This window comes from Gymnodraco acuticeps, unplaced genomic scaffold, assembly GCF_902827175.1.
Source record: "Gymnodraco acuticeps unplaced genomic scaffold, fGymAcu1.1, whole genome shotgun sequence".
Lineage (NCBI taxonomy): Eukaryota > Metazoa > Chordata > Actinopteri > Perciformes > Bathydraconidae > Gymnodraco > Gymnodraco acuticeps.
The window spans coordinates 200,078-225,223 of NW_022991389.1; the positions used below are offsets into that span (position 1 = coordinate 200,078).

Below are 25,146 nucleotides of genomic sequence, written 5' to 3' on the forward strand. Positions count from 1 at the left end.
ATGTTGAACCCAAATATACCCAAGTATTTTTAAACACAAGTATCTGCACTTCTACTTGAGTAAAGGATGTGTGTACTTTTGCCCTCTGGTGCTTGGTGATGTGCTTTATGTTGACCACCTTTCTGTGTTGTTTCCTCTCTTCATCTCGCAGTGAACAGCCGCAGCAGTGACTCTTCGAACAGGAACAGCCACACGTTTAACTGCCGTATGTTGGTCAACCCTCACGCTGACGCTGAAGCCGACCAGCAGGAGGCGCCGCAGCAGAAATACGAAACCATGCAGTGTTTCGCCGTCTCCGAACCCAAGTCTATCAAAGAAGAGGGGGAAGGTAATATCTCATATGTCATGTTGTGTATTGAACCTCTTTCCGTTTTGATTTATTTCTTAGTCAAGGTTAGGGTTAGGATGACCTTAGGTGATCTCCCATTGGACGGGACTTTGGGAATTTTAGCCATTGCAGACCATTTACATGCACTATTTTATTTGTATCAACTTCTACATTTCCTTTCTCGCTTGTATTTTCTCATTCTCTACAGTTTGAACTCCTTTTGTTTCTATCTTACCACCCTTGTCTTCACTTTGTCATTTTCTCATCACTTTCTCCATCCCCCCTCTTCACAGTCTCTGGTGTCCTGTCCTCTTTCCACCACCATCTCATCTACTGAGAGACACTAATTAGTGTGTGTCACTTTGTCATCTTCCCATCTTATCTTATCACACACACACACACACACACTTGGGAAAATAATCTGTCTAGCATTCTAATTTGAGACGTCTGACAACCAGATTTTGGGGGTGTTGCTTGAGATTAGGGTGGAGGCTGATTTTAAAACTCATTCTGAGGCCGACTTTATGAGTTAGATTTCAATGCTAAAGTATTTTTATTTTCGGGACCCCCTTGAAAACGAGATGGTGCATCTCAAGGGGTTTATCCCAATGAATAAAATGTCTATATATATATTGTTTGTGTATTTCGTGGTTGAAAATGAGGATTAGAATGTCATAAATTCAGTATAAGGCATATGTATGCTTGATGCAAGGCATTAACTTGAGTCTCTTCATTAATACTTATTGTGTAGATTGGCCTTCAAAGTCAAATTGGTTAGAAGTACCCTTAAAGCGTGACCTTTGTAAGGTTTTAACTCGAGTTACCATTTAAATAATAATGTTGTTTTAAGGGTCTCACTCTGCCTATGTTCTTCTACTGTATACATGTTATATTCCATTACTCAAGGTGTAAGTGTAAGTTAAGGATTATTTAAACCAATATTTTTCCAAACACACAGATTTCCAGTCTTGTCTGATCTGTGTGGCGAGAAGAGTCCCCGTCAAAGAGAGACCTGTGATGCCCACGTACGAGAGCTTCACCACGAGACAAGACCTCCAAGGTACAAAGGGACCTTTTTTAATAACACAGTTTTAGGTTAGGGTCTTGATTAATTGAATTAAATGGGGTTGACAAAACATCCATTTACAAACTCTCACACAGCTCGTACAAAATAATCTAGGTCTTATTCCAGAATCCAGTACTCACTACTTCTCTAAATAAACATCTTACAATATCAAACACCGCTGCAAACACAGTGTCACACTTCCACAGATATGTTAGTAGTCCTTTAATATGAAGTATGATCAATCAGCATAGTCCAAATTAAAATGTACGTTGATTGAAAAAAACTTTTATAACCAGTTTTTTATTTGTAGGTCAGGAACAAAAGGTTCAGAGGCTTCTTCTGCAGAGTGGATGTTTGCACTTCAGGTTGTGAACTAAGGTCCACAGGTGAAGCAATTACCCTACTGCTCCACGACATGGCGGTCATCTGTTACACATCTTTTATCATCGGGCTGCGTTTAACTCAATCCATTTACAAAGTTCCACGTCTCATTTCTGGGATCCAGCTCAAAACGTCTCAAACACATTCTCAGTCTTCAGTAAAGGGTTCAGGCGTGAGAAAAGTTTTCAATCGTAATTTGGTTATACTGTAAGTAAGTTAAATGTATTTAAAGCGCTTTTCACAGACATAGTCACAAAGCATTAAAACATCCTACGAATGAAGACGTGCTAAAAACACAATACATTGTGAAAAACACAATAAAAACATACAATAAAATAGAATAAAAGCAACCAAACGCCTGAATGTAGTATTCCTTTAAGACGGCGTATACAAAATCAGTATGGTGTAAAGTGCAAATATATAATCTTGTCTTGATCCTGAGTGAGTGAGTGAGTGAGTGAGTGAGTGAGTGAGTGAGTGAGTGAGTGAGTGAGTGAGTGAGTGAGTGAGTGAGTGAGTGAGTGAGTGAGTGAGTGAGTGAGTGAGTGATAGATAGATAGATAGATAGATAGATAGATAGATAGATAGATAGATAGATAGATAGATAGATAGATAGATAGATAGATCCTACACAATCAACAGACACATTTATACACATGCACACAATAAGATACAAACACAACAGTCACTTCAATATCTTTGGGAATGTACATTAGTGCAAGATTGTCCATAGCAGCGTAAAAAGTGTTGGGTGCTGGAATTGAGAGAATTGAGATCTGAATCTTTTGGTCAGTTGTTAAAGGCCCTGTCACACTGTCCCGAAATTGACACCCGATGGACACACGATAAAGGAAATGTTCAAATTCGGCTGTGATCGTAGCAACATCGGGCCATTCGTGAGGGCATCTTAAGCCTTCGTATGATCGCCGGTGGAGTTTCTCAGGCTCCGGCAGCAACTTCGTGAGCGGCAACTTCGTAAGGCACTCGTGAGGGCATCTTGTCATCTTCGTGTTATCATCGGTGCATTCGCCCTCACTCTGATCGGCGCGAATGCCCGATGGCACCGATGATAACAAGATGCCCTCACGATGGCCTTACGAAGGGCAACATTGACACACGAATTCAACACGAAAATGAACCTTCGCAAGGTCCTTCGGCTATTTTTTGGCATGCCAAAGATTTTGCCACCGCTCACGAAGTTGCTGCCGGAGCCTGAGAAACTCCGCCGGCGATCATACGAAGGCTTAAGATGCCCTCACGAATGGCCCGATGTTGCTACGATCACAGCCGAATTTGAACATTTCCTTTATCGTGTTGTTTTATTGCACAACAAAATCATGTAAACATATTATGTAAATAACCCAATTTGTGTTCTGTGAAACTAAAAAGGATATAATATATTATTTTGAAGGCGAGTTGACAGGAAGTTGTTGTTGCTATGGAAACAACATTACGGAGAAAACTTAATATTTTCTACATATAACGACGGATAAAGTAAAGAACAAAGTCTGAAGATATCAGTACAGTATCATAGTACTGTAACACAATTGTTTTTGGTACTTTCATTGCAGTTGTATGTCTTAAATGTAATGTAAATGTTGCCTTCGTGTGTGGTTCGGGGCCATCTTCGTGCGAAATTCACAATTCCATATTCATGTGTCCATCGGGTGTCAACTTCGGGACAGTGTGACAGGGGCTTAAGAAATGACCTTCCTGCTCTAACAACCATCTAAACATGGCAGTAACCTGTTAACATCTTCCTCCCCAGGTAAGATCACGTCTCTGGACACCAGTCTGCTGCGGGCCTCCATGAAGCCGGGCTGGGAGGATTTGGTGCGGCGATGCATTCAGAGATTTCACCTGCAGAACGACGGGGAGATGTCCTTCGCTAAGAAACACCAGCAGGAGGGTGAGGAAAAACTGGAAGTGGCACTCAAAGTGTCTTCAATTCATGCTATGACTTTCTTCATATTGACTTGATTTATTGGTTGTTTTCTTATAGTTCTTTTTGAGTTTTTGCAAGTCTTGATGAATTCTTCCTAGGTTCAATTCGGACATGTTGAGCGTTCATTGATCTAGAACTTAATTGAGGAATAAATTGTCGGACAATCTACCTTATATCTGCAGACTGTAACTCTGTAACTAAAGGAGGCGTTTGCAGCCTTAGCTTGCTAGCTATAATCCTTTTTTCATTTTCTTTTCTTTTGGTTTGCATGATATTTTTCAGTCTTAAAGTATCTTTTTGAGTTTTGCAAGTCTTGATGAATTGTTCCTAGGTTGCAGTCGAATAGTCCAAAAATCAGCTCCTATCGTCTATCCCTATCGTTTATTCCTTGATCTCTGAGTGAAACGTCACGGGGTTAAGGGATAGTGGATAGGAGAATTCAAAAGGATTTAGGAGAAGAGACGGCAGTACTTTAGAGAATCCGACTGCACTTTCACTATCCGACGTCTTTATGATGCGCCAGTGGACGTCATTGTGTGCGTCTGCTGCTGTGGGGTAACCATGGAAACTACAGTTTTCTATACAGCGGACTACAACATGGATGTTTAATAAGAACGAGGGACTACTGTAAACTCATCTAGAGACTCTGCACCGTGCTCTGATGCTGTTGCTTTATGCTTTATGAACGGGGACAACAGAGAAACATATTCTTCATGACCAAAGTTGGAATTGAAATAAAAAAGGAAAGTGAAACTTATGCTCGTCACCCTCTCCCTCCGGTCCACATTAAAACAAATGATCCCAATACGTAGGAGTTATGAAAAGATCTTAACATCAATACAAATGTATTTATTATAAACGTTAGTCCTTAACATCTATCACTGTGTATATCACCATTCAAACATCTTTTAAAAGTTTAACAAACCCCACACAGCTCAGTGAGATGTTGACTTTATTTGATCATTTCAGTAAAAACTAACGTTCATATTTCTCTTTTTGATTATAATACTGATGAACGTTCAAAACAAAGCACTTTGGCAACTTACCACATACGTTTTAAAATGCTCAATAAGCACCGTAACTTTCATGATATCATTTCTCCCATTATCGTTTGTTTCCGTGAACGGCCGACTGTTGAGTGACTGCAAATGCTGCGGCTGCAATGCATTGTGGGGCAGCATTTTCTCCTCTCCTCTCGGTGAGGGAGGTCCAGTGGTTCCTAAGCTAAAGGAGGTTATAAAGGAAGTTTGAAACCTCCTTTCCTTTCATCGAGAGAATTCAAACGGCACTTATCATGGCTGCCACTGAGGGACTTCCGGGTCATTTCACTCCGTTAGGAAGGTTCCTAAACTAAACGGACTATTCGGACGCAACCCTAGGTTCAATGTGGACATGTTGAGGGGTCGTTGAATTTTAAATTATCCGGGTTTTTTTTGGGACTTTCTTTAAGTGTGACTTTTGTAAAGTGTCTTTGTGTATTTCTAAAAGCGCTATATAAATTAAATGCATTATTATTATTCTGAAATGATTTGAGGAATACATTTAAGGACGATCAAAACCCACCTTATATCTAGTTTTCCGTGTATTAAGTACATTTTTAAGCGATTTCTTCTGACATAATACCACATTTTGTGTACAAATATGTGCAGGAAAAATGTGTGTTTCAGAAAATGTCTTAAGCACACTTATTGATATAGACCGTGGTACCACTGGTGATTTAAGTCGATTTGATAATGCACACGTTTTTTTAACTATATTGTATTTATCATCAGTTTATCATAAATATAGTTACACAGACATTCTGTTACACCACTTTAATCCAGTGCACATCTTAGTTTCTTTATCTCTTCCGGTGGAATCAAGTCATCATTTTGTGTCTCGCTCAGTGTCTGTCAGTGTTAGGATGTTGATATTAAAGTGTATTCTTCTGTCTCTCTGCAGTGCTGAGGATCGGCCACGCTCTCAGCCCTCTGTACAGATTCTCTCTCGCTGACGGCACCATCGTCTCGGCTCACACTAAGAGCAAACTGGTCCGATCGCAGGCCACCAACGAGCCTCAGCTCTACATGTCGCTGCACATCCTGCAGAGGTACGACACTCTTTCTCTTCCTCTGCATCTACTGCCATGTTTCTGTCTTCCTGATTGTTATGGTTAGTCTTTAGGAGACCCCACATGTGAGCTATTTCCCTCAAGAGAGGCAACCGAAGGACATTTATGCCTTGTCTGAGATTCCATCTTTAAAATGTTACACCAAAGTTTTCCATTGTTTTTTGACACCTGCAAGCTTTTTTTCTTTACTACTTTTAGGTGTAATTGTTTCCCAGTGTTTCATTTTTAGGGTTTTAAGAAAGAAAAACATATTTTGAGAGCCTCCATTATCAGACACGAGGTTTAACTACTTTAACAAGAAAGTTATCCTAAACCTATTAAACTTTCTTGATACACTTTTAGTTTAGTACTCTGTCTTTTTGAGTGGTACAGAATATAGTAAGTGCATTTTCTCGTTGACAGTAGAAATATTACTTAGACTCTGTGGTCAATTGTTTTAAATCATCCTAATAAACCCTGAAAAGGGACATTTAAATAGACAAAGGACCAACAACTTTTACAAAAACCTGTTAACTTTGAAAAACCAGTTAAAGTAGAAGTTAGATAAGTCTAAAACCTCAGGTTCTGAAACAGTGTGCACAACTGAGGAATCGGAGTAGTAACGAGGCTAAACCTGTAACAGTGTGATAGCTTTAAACAGGAATCAACTCGAGCCCCACACCAAACACACAAAGCTCTCATTGTGCCGAGCGCCGCGGCCATAATTTCCAATGTGGAACTTGTGGAAGTAAAAAGGCCAAGTTCTGGCCATTGATCCTCGAAAGCTCCGGGTAACAGTCCTGGCTTTGTTTCCTGACCGCCGTCCAACTCTGTGAACGGTCCTACTGGAGGAACACTGTACTGGCTGCTGGTGCTCCTGTCAGTTTTGTGCAATACATGCTGTATTGTGGCGTTTCTGAATAAGAGGCTCTTTGTTCTTAATACAGATTGATCTCTGTCCAAATCAACATCGAACAAAAACACTCGAAGACATCCTGCAAACAAAATCATATTTTTATGATGTACTTTAAGTCATTAGATCTTGTCGACCCCTTCCTGAAACACCTCCATCAGCAGGAGAGGACTCTTTAAAGTAGAGACACTACATACTGATATACACCTGAACATCAGCAGGAGAGGACTCTTTAAAGTAGAGACACTACATACTGATATAGACCTGGACATCAGCAGGAGAGGACTCTTTAAAGTAGAGACACTACATACTGATATACACCTGAACATCAGCAGGAGAGGACTCTTTAAAGTAGAGTCACTACATACTGATATACACCTGAACATCAGCAGGAGAGGACTCTTTAAAGTAGAGACACTACATACAAATATGAACCTGAAAATGATCATAATATGTCCTCTTTAACTCACCACTTGTGCTGTATTTGTATTTATGTAATTCACCTATTCTGATTCTTCTTTCTTTTGACTTCCAGAGAGAACATGACTGTGGAGATACCAGGAGGGCAGGGTATATCCAAACCAATGACCCCCACCAGTGTGAGCGGCCCCTCCCCTTCCCCTGATGCCAGCGTCACCAGCAACACCCCAGTTCGTGGTTTAGGGGTCGTTTCGGGGCGGGGAAGCAGCCCTAAAACAGTGAAACTGGGCAGCCCTTCACCCCAGGGAAGCCCCAACGTCTCCTCCGCCATTTTGTCCCCTCGTCATCTCCTAAACCCCTCTGGGTCTTTCTCTCCTGCAGCTGGACTCCATTCTCCAGCGTCTGTTTGCAGCAGCACGGGAAACAGCCAAGGGTTCAATTCCCTCAGTGCACTGCAGGCAGTCAGTCAGGGGCACAGGGTTTCCCAAGGACTCACCGAGGGGCAGTGTACAGACAGGTCACCTGACAGGAAGTCGATTGGCATCCGGAGCCCTCAAAACACTCAAAACAGCAAGAATAATCAAAGCTTGGAGGCGGATTTATTGGGAACTTTTGGGGAGCAGCAGCAGGAGTTGTTGTTGTCCCCGAATCAGGAGGAGGAGAAGGATAGTGACCCCGATTGCTCCGAAAATAACGGGAGTTTAGGGGAGGGAAATCGCCCGATGAACACAAAAGGCCACACTAAGCTTCTTCAACTCCTCACCACCAAATCAGAGCCCCCAGATCCTTGCTTTTCTCCCCCTTCAGGCGACGACCAAAAGGACCAAATGGGAGGTTTGGGTGGATCCGGGAATAACAACCACTCCACCTCGCTGAAAGAGAAACACAAAATCCTCCATAGACTCCTCCAGAACAGCACTTCGCCCGTGGAGTTGGCCAAATTGACGGCGGAGGCGACGGGAAAAGACCCACTGGGTGGGGAAGCAACCTCTGGGGACAATATGGCCGCCCTGGGGGACATCAAACAGGAACCTGGGAGCCCCAAAAAGAAGGACAATGCGTTGCTGCGCTACCTGTTGGACAGGGACGACAACGGGATCCTGGATAAAACCATCAAGATGGAACCAGGCGAGGAACCGCAGCTGGCCAACGTGAAGATAGAGAAACAGGAAGTGGGGTTCAACATGGCCGACCAGGTGAGGGATGATGACAGTGAGGTTCATGATTAGTAACGAATAATCTGTGGGTGGATTGATGGATAATGATTTGCCAGCAATTTTGATTACAATTTAAGTTCATTTTAACGGAAAAATAGATTTTCGTTTCGTACATTTTCGTTTTAGTGTCTCAGGTGAATGTGTTACTTCTCTCACAAATGATAATTATTTCTAGTATCGGTTAATTTGGCAACTATTTTCTTTATTAATCTATGGGTAAATGGGGAGAAACAATCGGCAGCAGTTGCGAATATTATTTTAGTCAATTATAATAAAACATTTCATTTGTTGGTTTTCAATTATTATTATTTTTTCAATTAGTGGTTAATCTCCCAATAAATAGTCCGTCAATTAATCCGATGTCTTTTAATGTCCTATTTTATATACAAAATAACAACAAAAGCTATAAAAGCAGGACATCTGACCGACTGAAACTCAACGTTTGCATGAAAAATAAAAATTAATAAAGTGCATTATATTAAAAATAGTTTATAAAACAAGGAATTGATTAGAAATAGTTGACAGTAAATGTATTAGTAATTGTTCCATCCCTAATTTATGGTACAATTGAAAACGCAATATCTTTATCAGTATAACATGAACACATGGAGGAGGAGTCATTCCTCTCTTACATATTAACCGTTCTGTCTTTTATGAGAAACATCATGAATATTTCCACTTAAGAAGCTGACATAGTGTGTTTAACAGCTCCTGTAAACACGTTGGAGTGAGAAGTTTGTGAGTGTGTGTGTGTGTGTGTGTGTGTGTGTACGACGTGTTGACTTCCTGCAGGCAGCTGATGGCTCGCTGTCAGTAGTCAGTTAGTCCCTGAAACTCAAGATGTTCTGGCTGTGTGTGTGTGTGTGTGTGTGTGTGTGTGTGTGTGTGTGTGTGTGTGTGTGTGTGTGTGTGTGTGTGTGTGTGTGTGTGTGTGTGTGTGTGTGTGTGGTGTGTGTGTGTGGTGTGTGTGTGTGTGTGTGTGTGTGTGTGTGTGTGTGTGTGTGTGTGTGTGTGTGGTGTGTGTGTGTGTGTGTGTGTGTGTGTGGTGTTGTGTGTGTGGTGTGTGTGTGTGTGTGGTGTGTGTGTGTGTGTGTGTGTGTGTGTGTGTGTGTGTGTGTGTGTGTGTGTGTGTGTGTGTGTGTGTGTGTGTGTGTGTGTGTGGCTACATGTAATAGAGACATAAGATGATGGACGAGGGATGTCAGTGCAGATCTGTTGGAGTGTTTGTGATTTAGTAGTCAAATTATTTGTCTTCACCTTGTGGACATTTGGGATGGAATGAAAGGACGACATTGAAAACATGCTCTAAAATAAAAATAAATATATTTATATAAATGCAAGAAGTTAAATTGCAATACCAAAATAAAAAAATAATCAAAGATATTCATGTAAACATTAGAATTAAATTATCCAATATATGGTTTTTTAAATTAATTATATATAAGGTGAAGTTAAAGCAAAAATGTGCATTAAAATGATAACAAATAAATACAATAAAGATTTTATTTAAACATAAGAAGTTAGAATCAAAACGTTTACATTGTACTACAATATATAGCATGTACAGTTGAACAATATATACAGTGCTGTTTTAGTATTAATACCCTTAATGCTGATTTGCATATGTCTCAGAGTAGCTCTCCTTAGCGTTGAAAGTGTTGCTATTGAAGCTGCAGGTGCACAGACAGAGTTGTAGTTTCAGGAAGAGGCTGAAGGAGGAAGGTCTGACTTCCTTTAGAGGACGTTCTTTCAACAGCTGTTCCTCCGGAGGCTGCGTTCAGAGACTCTGATCCTGCAGTTTCTAGTTTGTAGAATCAAGTGACGCTTTTTTATGAGTCCTCAAGCAGCCAGGAACTCTTTCATCTCAGGTTAAAGGGAAATACTTTGTCCATCAATTACTCACCCTGTGTTACGTTGAACTCGTTTTGTTTTGTTGAAGCCCTTCACGGAGAAAAGTCTTGATGAATTGAAGTAAACCGGGGAAGCAAAAACAACACTACATCAAAGCAATTGTTAAAACTCCACAATTCTCACTTATGCAGGAATAAGCCCACTGTGTCTCAAACTCATGCATTTAAACCAATAAGTAAAACTCATTGGACTCACTCAGCCCCGAGGAGTGAGTCCAACGTCTGTTTATGCAAAAAGATCTTGGTAAGGGCTTTATTGAAAATGCATGTGTTTGTATAGTAGGAGTCGGACTATATACAATGAGACATTGACTAAATGAAATGTCCTGCCATATTCAAAATGTTTACATCCAAACCATTTGAGAGGAACCAGCAGTATGTTTTCGATGTTTACTGACCTCTAGTGGCAGCTTTGGAGAACTACAACAATACTTGCAAACGTGTGTCCCCCATTGCATCCCAAATGTCTGCTTGAAAACCAAATGATAGGGTTTTCTTTCTGGGAAAGTCACAGCTGATACCTGATGTATGGCAACAATCATAATCTCGATTATTTGGGTCAATAATTGATATCACGATTATTAAAAACGATTATCCATTTACTTTGAAAACATCCATTTATTGAAAAAATGTGTAGTATGTTTTTAACAGTTGATTATCCTCAACTTTAAGTACAATTCAATTGAAAAACCAATTAAAAAAAATAATGTTTAAAAAAAAAAAATTATAATAGCCTATATAGCCTATATTTTTTTTTAATAAACGATTTAAAAAAAAAAAAAATTATTATAATTTTTTTTTTCCGATTATGTTGTTTTCATAATCGTTGCAAGCAAAAATCGTAATTGCGATTTAAAATACGATTCATTGAGCAGCCCTACCTGAGCCTGCTTATAAGAATCAAATACTGTATTTACCCCAGGAGAAATTGTTTTAAAAACGTGACAGTAGCTCCATTTTAGAATTACACCTTCCTCGAGCTCGCAGTAAAAACCCAAAGTTCTAATATTTAAAGTCAAATCTATAAACTTGATTTTATTGCACAGGCTGAACAATCCAAGAGTCATTGGATGATTGTGAAATACGTCAAGAAGTGCGCTCCACATTTCAAGGTTACCGGCACTGGTTTTTAAAAGTTTGGGGGCGTGTCCTTCACATCCTCATTTAAAATGATGCCCTTGATGTGTGTGTGTGTGTGTGTGTGTGTGTGTGTGTGTGTGTGTGTGTGTGTGTGTGTGTGTGTGTGTGTGTGTGTGTGTGTGTGTGTGTGTGTGTGTGTGTGTGTGTGTGTGTGTGTGTGTGTGTGTGTGTGTGTGTGTGTGTGTGTGTGTGTGTGTGTGTGTGTGTGTGTGTGTGTGTGTGTGTGTGTGTGTGTGTGTGTGTGTGTGTGTGTGTGTGTGTCTCACACTGTACATCACACATGACCTCATTAGTGCCAGCAGTTTTATTTTTAGCTCCTCCTCTATTCATCAGCCAAACAGCCGCAGGACACCATCCCTGTCAGTGTGTGTGTGTGTGCGCGTGTGTGTGTTGGGTGGGTCACATTTCACTGTAATGAGGGGGGGTTTCATTTAAAGTGAATATCAGATTTCTTCACATTGGTTTTTGTTGCGCTCTTTATCCACCGTGCCGTGACTCCCAAACCTTATTCTGCTGTTAACATCAATATCATATTCAAATACCATTTCCTGACCGTGTCCTTCCCTCTGATCCCAGGCCAGTGAGCTGGAGGAGCTGCTGGAGGATCTGCAGAGCGGCCAGCAGCAGCAGCTGTTCCCAGGTCAGCCTCCAGTCAGGAGAGCAGCTCCCTCTTCCTCCTCCTCCTCTTCCTCTCTACCTCCTGCTCCCCCTGTGGACAAACAGAGCATCATCAGTGACATCCTGCTGATGACGGAGGGCAGCCGCAGCCCCCCCCCCCAGGCCAGAGGCTTCCCGTCCCCCGGACCTGCAGGTATGATGATGATGATGATGATGATGATGAAGATGAAGTGATGATGAATTCAGGGTCCTACAGATGTCATTTTTATCTTATTTTAATTGATTTGTTAATTTATATTTGTATTACTTTTTTTGACGATTATACTTCATTTTACCTAAGTAACATTTTCAATGCAGGACTTTTACTTGTACTGTATCTGAGCATAGGACAGTGTGGTAATAGCACTTTTACCTAAGTTAAGGACACTTCCTTATACTCTGATAATAACAGATATTTAATAAAACCATCTCCCTCTCAGCCGGATTTAACGGCGTCAGACCGGTTCAGACGGGCCGCTGCGCTCCGGTCCGCAGCTCGTCTCTGGACAGCTCCGTCAGACCCTTCCCCCCCCAGCACAGAAACGCCCCCCCCTACTCCTTACTGCAACAACAACAACAACAACAACAACAACAACAACAACAACAGCAGCAGCAGCAAGCTATGATGGGAAATCATGCAGGAATGGCCAACCAGGCTGCGATGGCCAATCCAGGTCAGGCAGGAAAATCAAAAGTCTTTATCTGTGTTTAAAAAGAGCTTAAGGCAGCAGGAGAGATTCAAATTACGTCAAAGCTCAAAAACAAGTTACTTTAATCTGAAGTGCATTTAATTTGTAACATTATTTTCCCTTTTGACGTCTTTTTTATTATATTTTTCCTATTTTAAACAAATATTTATACAGATACAATTAACATTTTGGGACCATTAAGTAGTTTAGATTATATTTCTTTGGTCAGTGTTAGAAGTTGTTTAGCTTGTTAATGTTTCTCTCAACATGAACTCTCTCCAATTCGAGATGTGTTAGTAATATCTATTCTAAATACTTTCTGTTTAGCCTCTGTTCTCAAGCTCCAGAAGCTCATCGGGGTTTCCCATTTATGAATTGTAATTTAATTTAATCAGCTCCCTCTGGACAAGCATAAAGTGCTGTTGTGCAAACACGTTTAAATATACAAACATAGTTCCACATACAAGCTCTGATATGGGTATAGGTTGACAGGTAGGTAGGTAGGTAGGTAGGTTGACAGGTAGGTAGGTAGGTAGGTAGGTAGGTAGGTAGGTAGGTAGGTAGGTAGGTAGGTAGGTAGGTAGGTAGGTAGGTAGGTAGGTAGGTAGGTAGGTAGGTAGGTAGGTAGGTAGGTAGGTAGGTAGGTTGACAGGTAGGTAGGTAGGTAGGTAGGTAGGTAGGTAGGTAGGTAGGTAGGTAGGTAGGTAGGTAGGTAGGTAGGTAGGTAGGTAGGTAGGTAGGTAGCATCAAAAAAGGCAGAAACTAAGACACTAGACACAATAGAACTCAAATAGCATTAAAAAGTTAAAGAAATATATATATATATATACATGTGGAAAATATACATGATATATACAATTAGACATGTTGATTTGCATCAGATACCCACCTTCTTCATCTATGAAAAATAATTTCTAAGATTATGAATCGCATGAAATAACTCCAATAATCTCAAAATGTGATTTCTGTTCTCTCCACACCAGGCATGCTGGGTAACGGTGCGATGCGGGGCTCCATGCAGCAGGGCTGGGGTCCCCAGGGGCCGATAGGGGGCACTGCGGGTGGGGCGATGATGGGCCACGGGGTCGTACAAGGTCGCATGGTGCCCAACCACGGTGCGCTGCCCAACAGAGGGCCGCCGGGATCCAGAACCATGGTCAACATGCAGATGATGGGCAACGGTGAGTGTTGGGAAAATACTGAATGTACTCTTCCAATATCAGAGTCCACATGATAACAAAGGTATCCCAACTGTAGCTGTGAACATGACAGGATGTGTGATTACCTAGAAGAGCATCAGGACTGTTTGAGGCATGTGATAGCTATGTGATTAACATGATGATTCAGCCTCTATGGAGAGAGACATATGACAAGCATGCTCATTTCTGACGTGGAGCTAATCTGAAGTAAACATTGAATACTGCTTTCTACTCCTCCATCTTGTGACTGTGTAACTCCCTCTCTTGGATATCAGCATGTGAAGGACACTGTTCAGGAACTAGTTGATGCTCTGTATGTGAGGACTCCTTCCATTCTGGAGAGGATCACAGACACATGGATCCTGAGGTTGAAGAAAGATTTTGAGAAAATCCTAATTGTTAAATTTTGCGAAAAAGTCAGAATTTGGCGAAAAAGTCAGAATTGAGATTTTTTTAACAGTGAGGGGAAAAAGCAAGAAATTAGGAAAGTCTATATATTAAATGTGAGGATTTTCTGACTTTGAATGTGCCTTTTCTCTCCTGCAGAAATGGAGATGGCTGCCCCCGCATACCCTCATCAACAAGCGCCGCCCAATCAGACGGCACCGTGGCCAAACCGAATGATAGCCATGGATCACTATGGAAACCAAAGCAGGTATGGCATTTATTTTATAAAACAAAAGAAGAAGTCATCCAATAAAAATGTATTCATGAGCAGCACCTTGAATGCCCCGAGACATTTTTATTCAGCTTTTAATTAATAATAATAATAATAATAATACACTTAATTGATATAGCGCTTCTCATCTGCCAAGACACATCTCGAAGCGCTTCAATAACAGTATCCCCCTTATATTGGTCTTTACCTTTTAATGTTTTCTATATTTGTTTGCTTATTTTATATTTTTATAATTTTATTTTATAATTATTTAATTTCTTTAGGCTTTTTATTTAAACATTTTTTTTAACTGAGTGAGTTATTTATTGTTAACTTTTAGATTATCTCATTTATTTATTAATCTCCTGTTTACCCTGTGTCCTATATACTTCACAGTACTAATACAGCTTTATTATAATAACACCAATTGTCCCTCCAGGCCACCGTACCAGGAGGACGGGCTGCGGTGCTGCGAGGCCCCCCCCGACGAGAGAGCGCTGCTGAACCAGCTGTGCTCCGTGCTGAAAGACTACGAGGGTCTGGAGGAGATCGACAAGATGCTGGGGATCCCAACGCTGGCTGGACAGGTGAGACCCTCCAAACCGTTGTTGGGTGCCTTGCTCAAGAAATATTTGGAGAAAGTAATAATTGTTAGATTTAGCGAAAAAGTAAGAATTTTACAAAAAAGTCAGAATTGAGATTTTGAGAAAGTCAGAATTTGGAGAAAAATGGTTAAACCCTAACCCTAACCAGGAGGTGAACTAGCAGTACACACTCCTACGGCTCACAGTCCAAGCCCCTACTGACGAGCCACTGCCGGACTATAATATATACATATAAGATAAGATAAGAAGTACTTGTGTAAAAATATCACCTGCGGCATCAATCTAAATGCTGCAAAAACCATACACTCGCATTCAACCTCTTAACGTGATATAATGAGTGTAAAGCTCCATTAATGGATCAATATTTAACAATTGGAAAGTTAACAACATTGCAGACTCTCTCTAACAAAATGATGCTTAGACCTGTTCTACACCCCCCCCCCCCGATACCGGGGGGAACAACGCGTCATCTGCAGGAAACAGCGTCTGAGGGCATCTTAATATTTAATAAACTATGAATGGTTTATATCCATGTAACGGGAAGAAACTCATCTAACTGATCCATTTTTTATTTTATTTTTTTTAAAACCCACAATGCTAACGCTCAGCCTCTGAATTAGCAACGAGCGGAAAAAGGCTAACGCATTACTGCACAGAAACTCAATCATAACACCCTTATTACTTATCTTAACTGCACATCCAACATATCGACTAGCATCGTGAGATGACACAGAATCGATAGGTACATACATCATCACTCTACGATTAGAACTCGCGAAAATATTAACAAGAACAGACATTAAAACATGTGGCGCTAGGTAGCTAAAAACGGCAAAATGGCTTACCTTGGTTGTTGTCTGGTCAAAAGTGGTCTTCAATGGCATTAAAACGATAAAAACGCTGCTGAAGTTCATCCATAGGTTAATCCAATGTGTCTGTGTCCCTTTGAAATGATTTCTGATAATCCATAAGCAATAAACCTACTTTTCCGTTTCCAGATGTCAGAGCGAGAGATAGGTTCGCTCATGCAAAACTGTGTGCGCATAGCTCTCATTTCTCAATGGTAGTGTGTGTGTGTGTGTGTATGTGGAAATTCCCCTTCGATTCTATTGGCTCTAACGGTCAGAAAGAGGTGTCAATCACCAAAATCGACCAATGGGTTCCAGAGAAACGGTAAAAACGCCCAGTTCCACCCAAATCACCTCAGAGGTGGAGTTTTTTTTGCTAAACCTCTCTAAAAAGGTCAAATGTCACTTGTTTTGCATCAATCTTGATACAGGGTACTTATTATATGTTGTACTTTGGATTCCTAAAGCGTTTAGTTTTTAGTTTAGTCTACCTTACCATCATCCAAGGGTAGTTTTCACTACAAGTAAAAAATAATATTTGGACGGACACTATCATTTACAGTTTTTTACCATGTTCAATCTGAATTTTCTTTAAAATAAAAAACATCTATATTGATTCTGACTCTTCTACATCCAACTCACAGGTTTATCATTACTTTGAGAACAAAGATTATTAATTTAACCCTTTTTAGAAGGGAAGATATGGTCATTATTTCTGGGAATGTCATTTTCGAGCCAGAGACCTGAAAAACAGGCTCAGGGCTGAACAGGTTAAGAGAGATGCTGTACTTGGTACTTGAATTGCCTTGTGTTGAAAGGTGCGTGATAGTGGCGATAAAAGCGAAAGAACATCTGATACAAATAACATGTTTTGATTCCTCTTCTTCCCCCCCCTGCAGGGTCACATGTCAGAACAGTACCTGGTCTCCTCAGATCACAACATGAAGCCCCTCCATTACTCCCAGCACTACGGAGACCCCCCTGGTTACGGCTCCATGACTCATGATGTGGGGTACCACGGCCACATGGGGAGGATGCCCCCTGCTGGGTACCCCCCCATGATGAGGATGCCGGGGGGACCCCGAGCGGGGGGGATGAGGCCGGTGGGGCCCAATCCTGGAGGGCCGCAACCCAACAACCTGAGGCTCCAGCTGCAGCACCGCCTGCAGGCTCAGCTGGTGGGTGGCAACAACCATCTTACATTCTTTTCTTTCTGTTGTTTATTGACAGCAACTTGGAACCAAACACATTTAAGATAAGATAAGGTACAAATAAAGGCCCAGCTGGTTGGTGGCAACACATATTTTACATACTTTCCCAGATATTCCCTTTACCCCACCCTTCATCTTCCCTCACCCTCCTCTCAATTAAAGTTGTGTTAAATCTCGTTACCGCAGTATCCGCACAAAGACCACCGGACTCAGGCTCAGTTTTATCCCACAGGCCATAGAGAGGCGGAGTCCCTCCCCTTCCGGGGGACCTCCATGGGACCTTATTTCGGAAAGATTATCTCTCGATCCCGTTTGAATTGTGCCACGAATTACACATATGATGTTTGTCAATTTAAAAGATAATTTTGCAAGTCAAACATTTTTAAATGTGTCGTAAAACTGTGAAGTAATACTTTCTTGTGTGAAACCGCTCAATGAACTACATCTCCCATCTCGCATCACACACCAAGACGGCCGTCACGTTGGAACATTTCACTCCTTTCTTTCAGAACGAGGCAGAAAGTATTAAACGAGGTGAAAATCACTCCAAGTCTGGGCGTGTTGAGAGCTGTGCATACACACAAGGGGAGTGAGTCGGTTCTTAAGAGCCAGCATGCGGGACGGGGATTCTGGGATTTGTAGTCTTTCTAGTTGCCTATTTTTCATAGTCTTATATTTCAACAGTTTTACGACAAACTGACTTTTTTGACATGGAAATTATTTTTTAAGATTGACAAACATCATATGTGTAATTCGTGGCACAATTCAAACGGGATCAAGAGATACGTTTTCTCTCTCCATTGACTTCAATACATACTTTTTCAGAAATAAGTTCCCATGGGTCGGAAGTAGAAGAGCGGGACTTCACCTCTCGATAACACTGATAAACACCTGAACTCTGTGAAGTGCCCCGATAAACATTCCTGTTGTCATATTGCAATCTACTTGTTTATATAAAATAGCTAATAATAATAGTTAATTTAGATTATTTTATTTCATATTCTGTTCTTGTACATGTATATAGATTTTTTGCACTACTTTTTATTTTGTATTTTTGTATTTTATTGTATGTTGGATTGTTGTAAGAGCTCCTCCAACAGTGCAACACAATACAACAGATAACATAGTTGCAAGTAAATACAAATCAAATAGAAATAGTGACATCCCAGCGCTATAAAAAGTCATCAGTTATCCTCCATGTGTCCCTGCTTCAAACATTTTACATTATTTTCTTTCTGATGTTTATTGACAGCAACGTGGCAAACACATTTAAGATAAGATAAGATGGAACCATATTGATCCCCTTGGGGAAATTCGGGCGTTTATAGCAGCAAAAGGGTCAGAGTTAAAAACAGGATTCCCACAAGGTAAGGTTACAATATATATATATATATATATATATATATATATAAATACAATAGAATACAAATTCAAATAATAATACAACAAAAGTGATAAACTAACTATTGAAACAATATCACAGTAAAACGTTGAGCATTTGTATGAACATGTTAAATATATGTGACACTAACATAATACTTTGAAACTTTAATTATATAATGCTTCAGATGGTGACATTGGATTAGATTCAATTTAAGAGTAGATTAAATGCAGTTATGTTCCCATATATGGATTACAGGTTGTTGCATATAGGAGTACACCCCCTCCCGCACCCTCCGCTCTTCGTCCGTAGGACTTCTCACCGTCCCAAGCTCTCGCCTCAAAACCATGGGTGCTCGAGCTTTCAGCTGCTCGGCTCCCAGACTCTGAACTCCCTGCCACGACACATCCGACAGTCTGATTCCATAACGACATTCAAAACCCAACTCAAAACCCACCTGTTCAAACTGGCATTTTCTTTATAATCTGTACCCTGTGTCCTTTTGTAGTCCATTTCCTGTTTGTCTTACCCCGGCTGATACTTCACTAAATCCACTGTTTTAATTGTTCCCTATATTGCCCCTATGCCCTGTAAGGTGTCCTTGGGTGTTATGAAAGGCGCCCCCCCAAAAGAAATGTATTATTATATAAGATATATGGTTGTGTAAATATGAGGTATATATTTACAGATAGCGGACAAGGTTTAAAGAGGACACATAATGCTCATTTTCAGGGTTCATATTAGTGTTTTGTGTGTGGGAGACAGGGATGTTAGCCTTTGCAGACCATTTACATGCACTAAAACCTATATGACACACTACAGGAGAGGTACACAGAATATAATCTCTTTAAGTGCGTCATTTCTATAGAAAAAACCTTCTCATTCATACTGAGAACAATCAAACCGTCTCCTTTTGCTTGTTTTCTTCTAACTGTGATGCCAGCAGGGTTCACTGAGTTTGAACAGCAGCAGCCAGAGAGAACACACAGCTTCAGCTTTCTGATTCATCAGCTGCTCCCTGCTGCTCACACACTTAACAATGAACACACACACACACACACACACACACACTCACTCACTCACTCGTTGATTGCACCCTATGTTCCCATAATGTTCCTCTTGTGATTGCAGATCCTTTTTGTTCTATTATTGTCTGTAAGTGTTCTGAATTAATGCATTTTGTTCCTGAGTACTTTGTGTCTTGTTTAGTTGTCATAATGTCTAAGGACCCCCATACATACTACATATCAAAGGGGGTTATCACTCATTTGTTATTCACTCCATATTAACTGTACAGGTTTAAGTATAGAGCGCCACCTGGTGGAGAGTTAAAGGAGAACAGCTTGTCTATATCAACAAAAATAGCAACTAAACTAAGTGGTGATTGATGTGTTTTATAATGTCTTCTGTAATTTTACTTTGAGATTAATAAAGTTTTCTGTATATCCTTCTGTAGAACCGTCAGCCAATGGGGAACCAGATGAGTGGCGTGTCCAACATGAATCTACCTCTAAGATCTAATGTACCAAACCAGGTGTGTGTGTGGCCTAACATTACTATACTTGTGGGGACCTAAATCTGTTCACACAGTCACGTGTGGGGACTCGCCTCCCTTATGGGGACAAATTGGAGGTCCTCATGAGGGGAATCATTAATTTTAGGGTGAAGACTTGGGTAAGGGTTAGGGTTAGGGTTAGGCATGTGTTGGTTATGGTTAAGGTTAGGATAAGTCTCCAGGAAATGCATGTAAGTCAATGTAATGTTCCCTGAAGTGATGTATACATATATAGACATTTTTATTGATTGGGATAAACCCCTTGAGATGCACCATCTCGTTTTCAAGGGGGTCCCGACAATAGCAACAACTTACAGACATACATAAACAAAAAGACAAAATGCAAAACATGACACACAAGACAAACCACATACAGTCTGTTAAGTACAATTCAAGCAATGCATACAATCATTACAATTTGAGACAGTCGAGCAAATCAGTTTCATCAATAACAGTTTCATCAATAACAGTTTCATCAATAACAAGTGCAGACCAGTTGAAAGTGAGATGATAATGCATGTTTAAACATACCAATGATGCAAAAGATCTAATGGCAGCAGGTCAAGTATTCCAGTCAGTTGGGGCTTTGAACATGAACGTTCTTCTGCCAATCAATTGGGGTGTGTGTGTGTGTGTGTGTGTGTGTGTGTGTGTGTGTGTGTGTGTGTGTGTGTGTGTGTGTGTGTGTGTGTGTGTGTGTGTGTGTGTGTGTGTGTGTGTGTGTGTGTGTGTGTGTGTGTGTGTGTGTGTGTGTGTGTGTGTGTGTGTGTGTGTGTGTGTGTGTGTGTGTGTGTGTGTGGTGTGTGTGTGTGTGTGTGTGTGTGTGTGTGTGTGTGTGTGTGTGTGTGTGTGTGTGTGTGTGTGTGTGTGTGTGTGTGTGTGTGTGTGTGTGTGGTGTGTGTGTGTGTGTGTGTGTGTGTGTGTGTGTGTGTGTGTGTGTGTGTGTGTGTGTGTGTGTGTGTGTGTGTGTGTGTGTGTGTGTGTAAAATAACTTTGTAACTCTGTTTGAAAGGTGCTGTATAAATAGTTATTGCAAAAGCTTCTGCAGATTAATTTAAATCACAAGATTATTATGATTAGGTTTAATTACACATTAGGCCATACGTGGTATTAATAGCATGAACAATAATGGCTATCAATCAGTGCTAAACTCTTGCATTCACATGCTCCTCAGAAACACAGCTGAGTTGAAAACGACTTTCTTTCAACTTCACAAGCTTAAATACGTAATGTGGGAACAACATGGATGTTTACAAATTTGTTTTCGAATTGTAGTTCACATGAATTTACGGAGTTGGGTGTCCTACAGTATGTTGCAATGTTAACAACAGTAAAACATCATTAGTTTACAAATGTGCTCCAACATGTTATGGATGTTCCTTGGCCCATCCACATCCTTCCACCACAAGAAAAGAAAAATCAGGCTACGAGTTTTTTTATCATCCTGCAGATAGACAAACAAAATACTGAGCCTAATAAAACCTCTTTGTACTTAATACCGCACTAAATTGATCAAATGCAAATCGGTGCAGACCTGACAGTTTTATAATTGGCTCAAGCTCCTCCTAAGAGTCTTGTTTTGGTCCGTTTTCATTTGATTGAAGTTTCGCCTTGGGTTACTTGAGTAAAGAAGTTTAGTCAGTACTTCTACTTTTAACAGAGTGTTTTTAAACACGAGTATCTGTACTTCTACTTGACTAAACGACGTGTGTACGTTTGCCATCTCTGCCAAAAACTGACATGTCAAAGTGGTGGTTGTTACTCAGTGTATTGTATAATGTCTGAATGTCTCGAGACCCTCCTCACTCTGTGTCTGTCTGCAGGGAACCCTGAACGCCCAGATGTTGGCCCAGCGTCAGCGCGAGTACCTCAATAACCACCTCCGGCAGCGGCAGCAGCAGCAGGTGGTCCAGCAGCAGAGAGCCATGATGATGAGGACTCAGGGTGTGCCCAGTGGGGGGTCCGCTCCCACGCCGATGCCCATGGGGGGCACCAACCCTCGGCTCCCCCAGGGAAACCCTCAGCAGTTCCCCTACCCGGCGTCCAGCTACGGTACCAACCTGCCCTCTCCTCCTCTTCCTCCTCCACCTCCTCATCCCGGCTCTTCCAGCCCCTTCTCCTCCTCCCCTCTCTCCCCCAGCCATCACTTGGCTAGCCAGGGCATGATGGGAAATGTAGGCGGACAGTACAGCGGGGTTATGAGTCCTCCGTCTCAGCACAGTGCCTACCAGTTCAGCAGCTCAGGTATTTTCGTCAGCGTCATGTCGCTTCTGTTTGTTGTGGTGGCGGCAGTCCAACTTAATCATTTTTGTTTTAATCATTCGTCCTCTTTTAAGTTGATTGGGTTCAAGGTTGAATGATCAAACTCCTTTTTGTTGTTGTCTAACATTTTCTGCTCTTACACTCTCATATTTCTTTGTTCTTTGTTTTGACCCATATCCAAACCATGCACTCTGCACATCAGGATGTTTGTGAAGGAGATATATATATATAGTGGTGACACTGCTGAACTAAAAATCTTGCCTATATTTGTGTTCGTTGATGTGTCTTTGGTCCATGTTTAAGAGGGTGTTTGGCACGCCCTCTTAATCAAATTGAATCACAAACAAAAAAGGTTCTTCTGGAACTTTTAGATATCTGAAGTAAGGATAGGATCCATCCTGAATATTTTCTACAAACGTTTGCATCAAAAGTTCAGTTTTCAAAGAGCCTTTTGACTTAGGCAATAGCTTTTGGGGTTATTGAGCTTTTTAAAATGAGTTAGCTATGAGGTAGATTGCTGGTCTTTTAATTGTAATATCCACTTAATTAAAACCTGGATGTTAAGCAAAGATTCGAAACATGTTGAAATGCCAGCACTGATTTTTCTGGCTTATTATTTCCATTCGTCTTGTCTGTGTGTAGTTCTGTGTGCCTGTCAATACAATACAATACAAAGGGGCTTTATTGGCATGACCACATTTTAAACATAGTATTTCCACACAAGACGTTATTTCCTTCAATATGTCTGACTCCTTTCTAACCATATAAGAGGAGAATAGGAGTAAGGTACCTTTCTGACTACAGATGAAAATCACAAGGTAGTTTGTAGATAATGTCTCTCAAGCGTCTTACTTTCATTTTCTGACCCTTTTATAATAATAATAATAACTCGTTCTATTTACCGTAGAGGCGCCTTTCAAAGCACCCAAGGACACCTTACAATTCATAAAATGTTCTAAGGAAAGGTTTAAGACAGCACAAAAGGACCGGGGACAAGTAGCACTTCAGTGAGTAGGCTGATCTGAACAGGTGGGTTTTGAGGAGGGACTTGAATGTGTCTGTATCTGCTTCGATCTGCAGGAATGAGTCAGCAGCAGCGTCAGGATCCAGTGTCAGGGTTCCCATGTGGAGCTGCGACCCCTCAGAGCCCGCTGCTGTCCCCCAGGATGCAGCAGGGGCAAAGTCCCATGATGCAACAGCAGAACCAGGGCCAGCCACAGAACCAGGGTCCGAACCAGAGACTGCCCGGGTACCAGCCCAGCAGCGCGTGGACCCAGTCGGCCAACATCTCCACCAGCAACAGGTAACAACAGTTCATTTTATTTTTTATTATTTTATTATTATTATTTTATTTTTATATGCATGCTTCTTAGTTAACATTAAGCTGTCTTTGGTTTCTGGTGTAACAAATGTCCCCTCTGTGGGACGAATAGGGATTCTGATTACAGGTGGGATACGTAACTCACTTCAGAAACACTTGTTATATTCCATGGAGTGCTCTGAACATCCCGATAGCAATGAATACATGAAATGCTTTGACAAAAAATACATAACAAAATGTCACCTGTGGAAGCCGTAGCGCTGTAAAAAGCACGACCAATCATCTGAGCCGGCCCGGCTAAAGTAACTGGATGGTCTACCTGCCTGTCAGCCTTCCATCTGGGCACAAACTTATCTCGTGCCCTCATTGGTCATGTGCGCGTTCGTGTGTGTTGGAGGAGGGGCTCTGTAAGGAAGTGGCAGATTTTTTCCGGTTGTGTATTTTCTAATTCTAGCGCACTCGAGCTGGTTTCTCCAAAATTACCTACCCCACCTTTAACTTCTTAGATATCATTATTATTTCACTGATAGTATTGTAGATTCGATTCCAGTGGTGGCTCTGTACGATGTTTTCCGACTTGTGTAATCTAAACCTGTCCAATAATTGCATAAAGCTTTCCAAAACAACATTTATTGATCAAAAGATGGATGTTATCATTTCCAAAATTCCAATATTCTGCTTGGATCCACATTTGATGCCGTTTGGCCTTTCAAAAACAAAATGTCTACTGCTGTCAAAAAACTGTTTGTGAAATATGTAAAGTGTCTTTGAGTTTCAAGAAAAGCGCTCTATGAATAACATTTATTTACTGGTTGTTCCAGCAGCATACATGACATACTCTACACAATAACAAAACAACTTGTTATGGATATTCTACATATTTAACTGTGTTTCCCTCCTTGCAGTGTGTACCCGCAGCAGTCCCAGTCGCAGTACTCCACACAACCCACCGCAGGAATGTATAATAACCCCAACACCATGAACCTGGGAGTGATGGCAGGCAGCAGCGGGGGAAACATGAACCAGATGTCAGGACAGATGAGCTCCATGAACACAGAGCAGGTGAGGGAAAGCTTTTTTATTGTAGCGGCCAAATTTATATAGAAATGAAACAGATAATTAAGTTACAATAACACTGCCGCTGAGGAACTACTTAGCGGAACTTACGCAAGGCAATGATCCAAGTCCAGACAAGAATGTCAATGTCAAATATGATCCAATATCATTAACAATGAACAGGTTTTGTTCCTTAAGCCTTTCCTATGGCTTTCCTTTCTTGTGGCTGGAAACACCCTGGTAAAAAAACCATGTGCCTACTAGTGCTCTGTTCACACCACCACCTGTCTCCAAT

General features: G+C 41.1%; 1 protein-coding gene across 4 annotated transcripts in view; it reads left to right on the top strand.

Annotated features, from left to right (window-relative positions):
- LOC117563170 (nuclear receptor coactivator 2-like) overlaps window positions 1-25,146 on the top strand; it is an 81,994-nt gene that overhangs the window by 51,994 nt on the left and 4,854 nt on the right. For 3 of the 4 annotated variants that reach the window (XM_034241350.1, XM_034241351.1, XM_034241352.1), the window contains 15 exons: window positions 152-328; window positions 1,287-1,388; window positions 3,544-3,684; window positions 5,662-5,809; window positions 7,258-8,338; window positions 11,986-12,220; window positions 12,507-12,740; window positions 13,739-13,936; window positions 14,501-14,609; window positions 15,052-15,199; window positions 16,965-17,243; window positions 20,114-20,191; window positions 22,036-22,456; window positions 23,555-23,777; window positions 24,701-24,857. In XM_034241350.1, the coding sequence (XP_034097241.1) occupies window positions 152-328; window positions 1,287-1,388; window positions 3,544-3,684; window positions 5,662-5,809; window positions 7,258-8,338; window positions 11,986-12,220; window positions 12,507-12,740; window positions 13,739-13,936; window positions 14,501-14,609; window positions 15,052-15,199; window positions 16,965-17,243; window positions 20,114-20,191; window positions 22,036-22,456; window positions 23,555-23,777; window positions 24,701-24,857 (3,731 nt within the window). The remainder of the gene's footprint in view (window positions 1-151; window positions 329-1,286; window positions 1,389-3,543; window positions 3,685-5,661; window positions 5,810-7,257; window positions 8,339-11,985; window positions 12,221-12,506; window positions 12,741-13,738; window positions 13,937-14,500; window positions 14,610-15,051; window positions 15,200-16,964; window positions 17,244-20,113; window positions 20,192-22,035; window positions 22,457-23,554; window positions 23,778-24,700; window positions 24,858-25,146) is intronic. The other variant, XM_034241353.1, reaches the window with a different exon arrangement.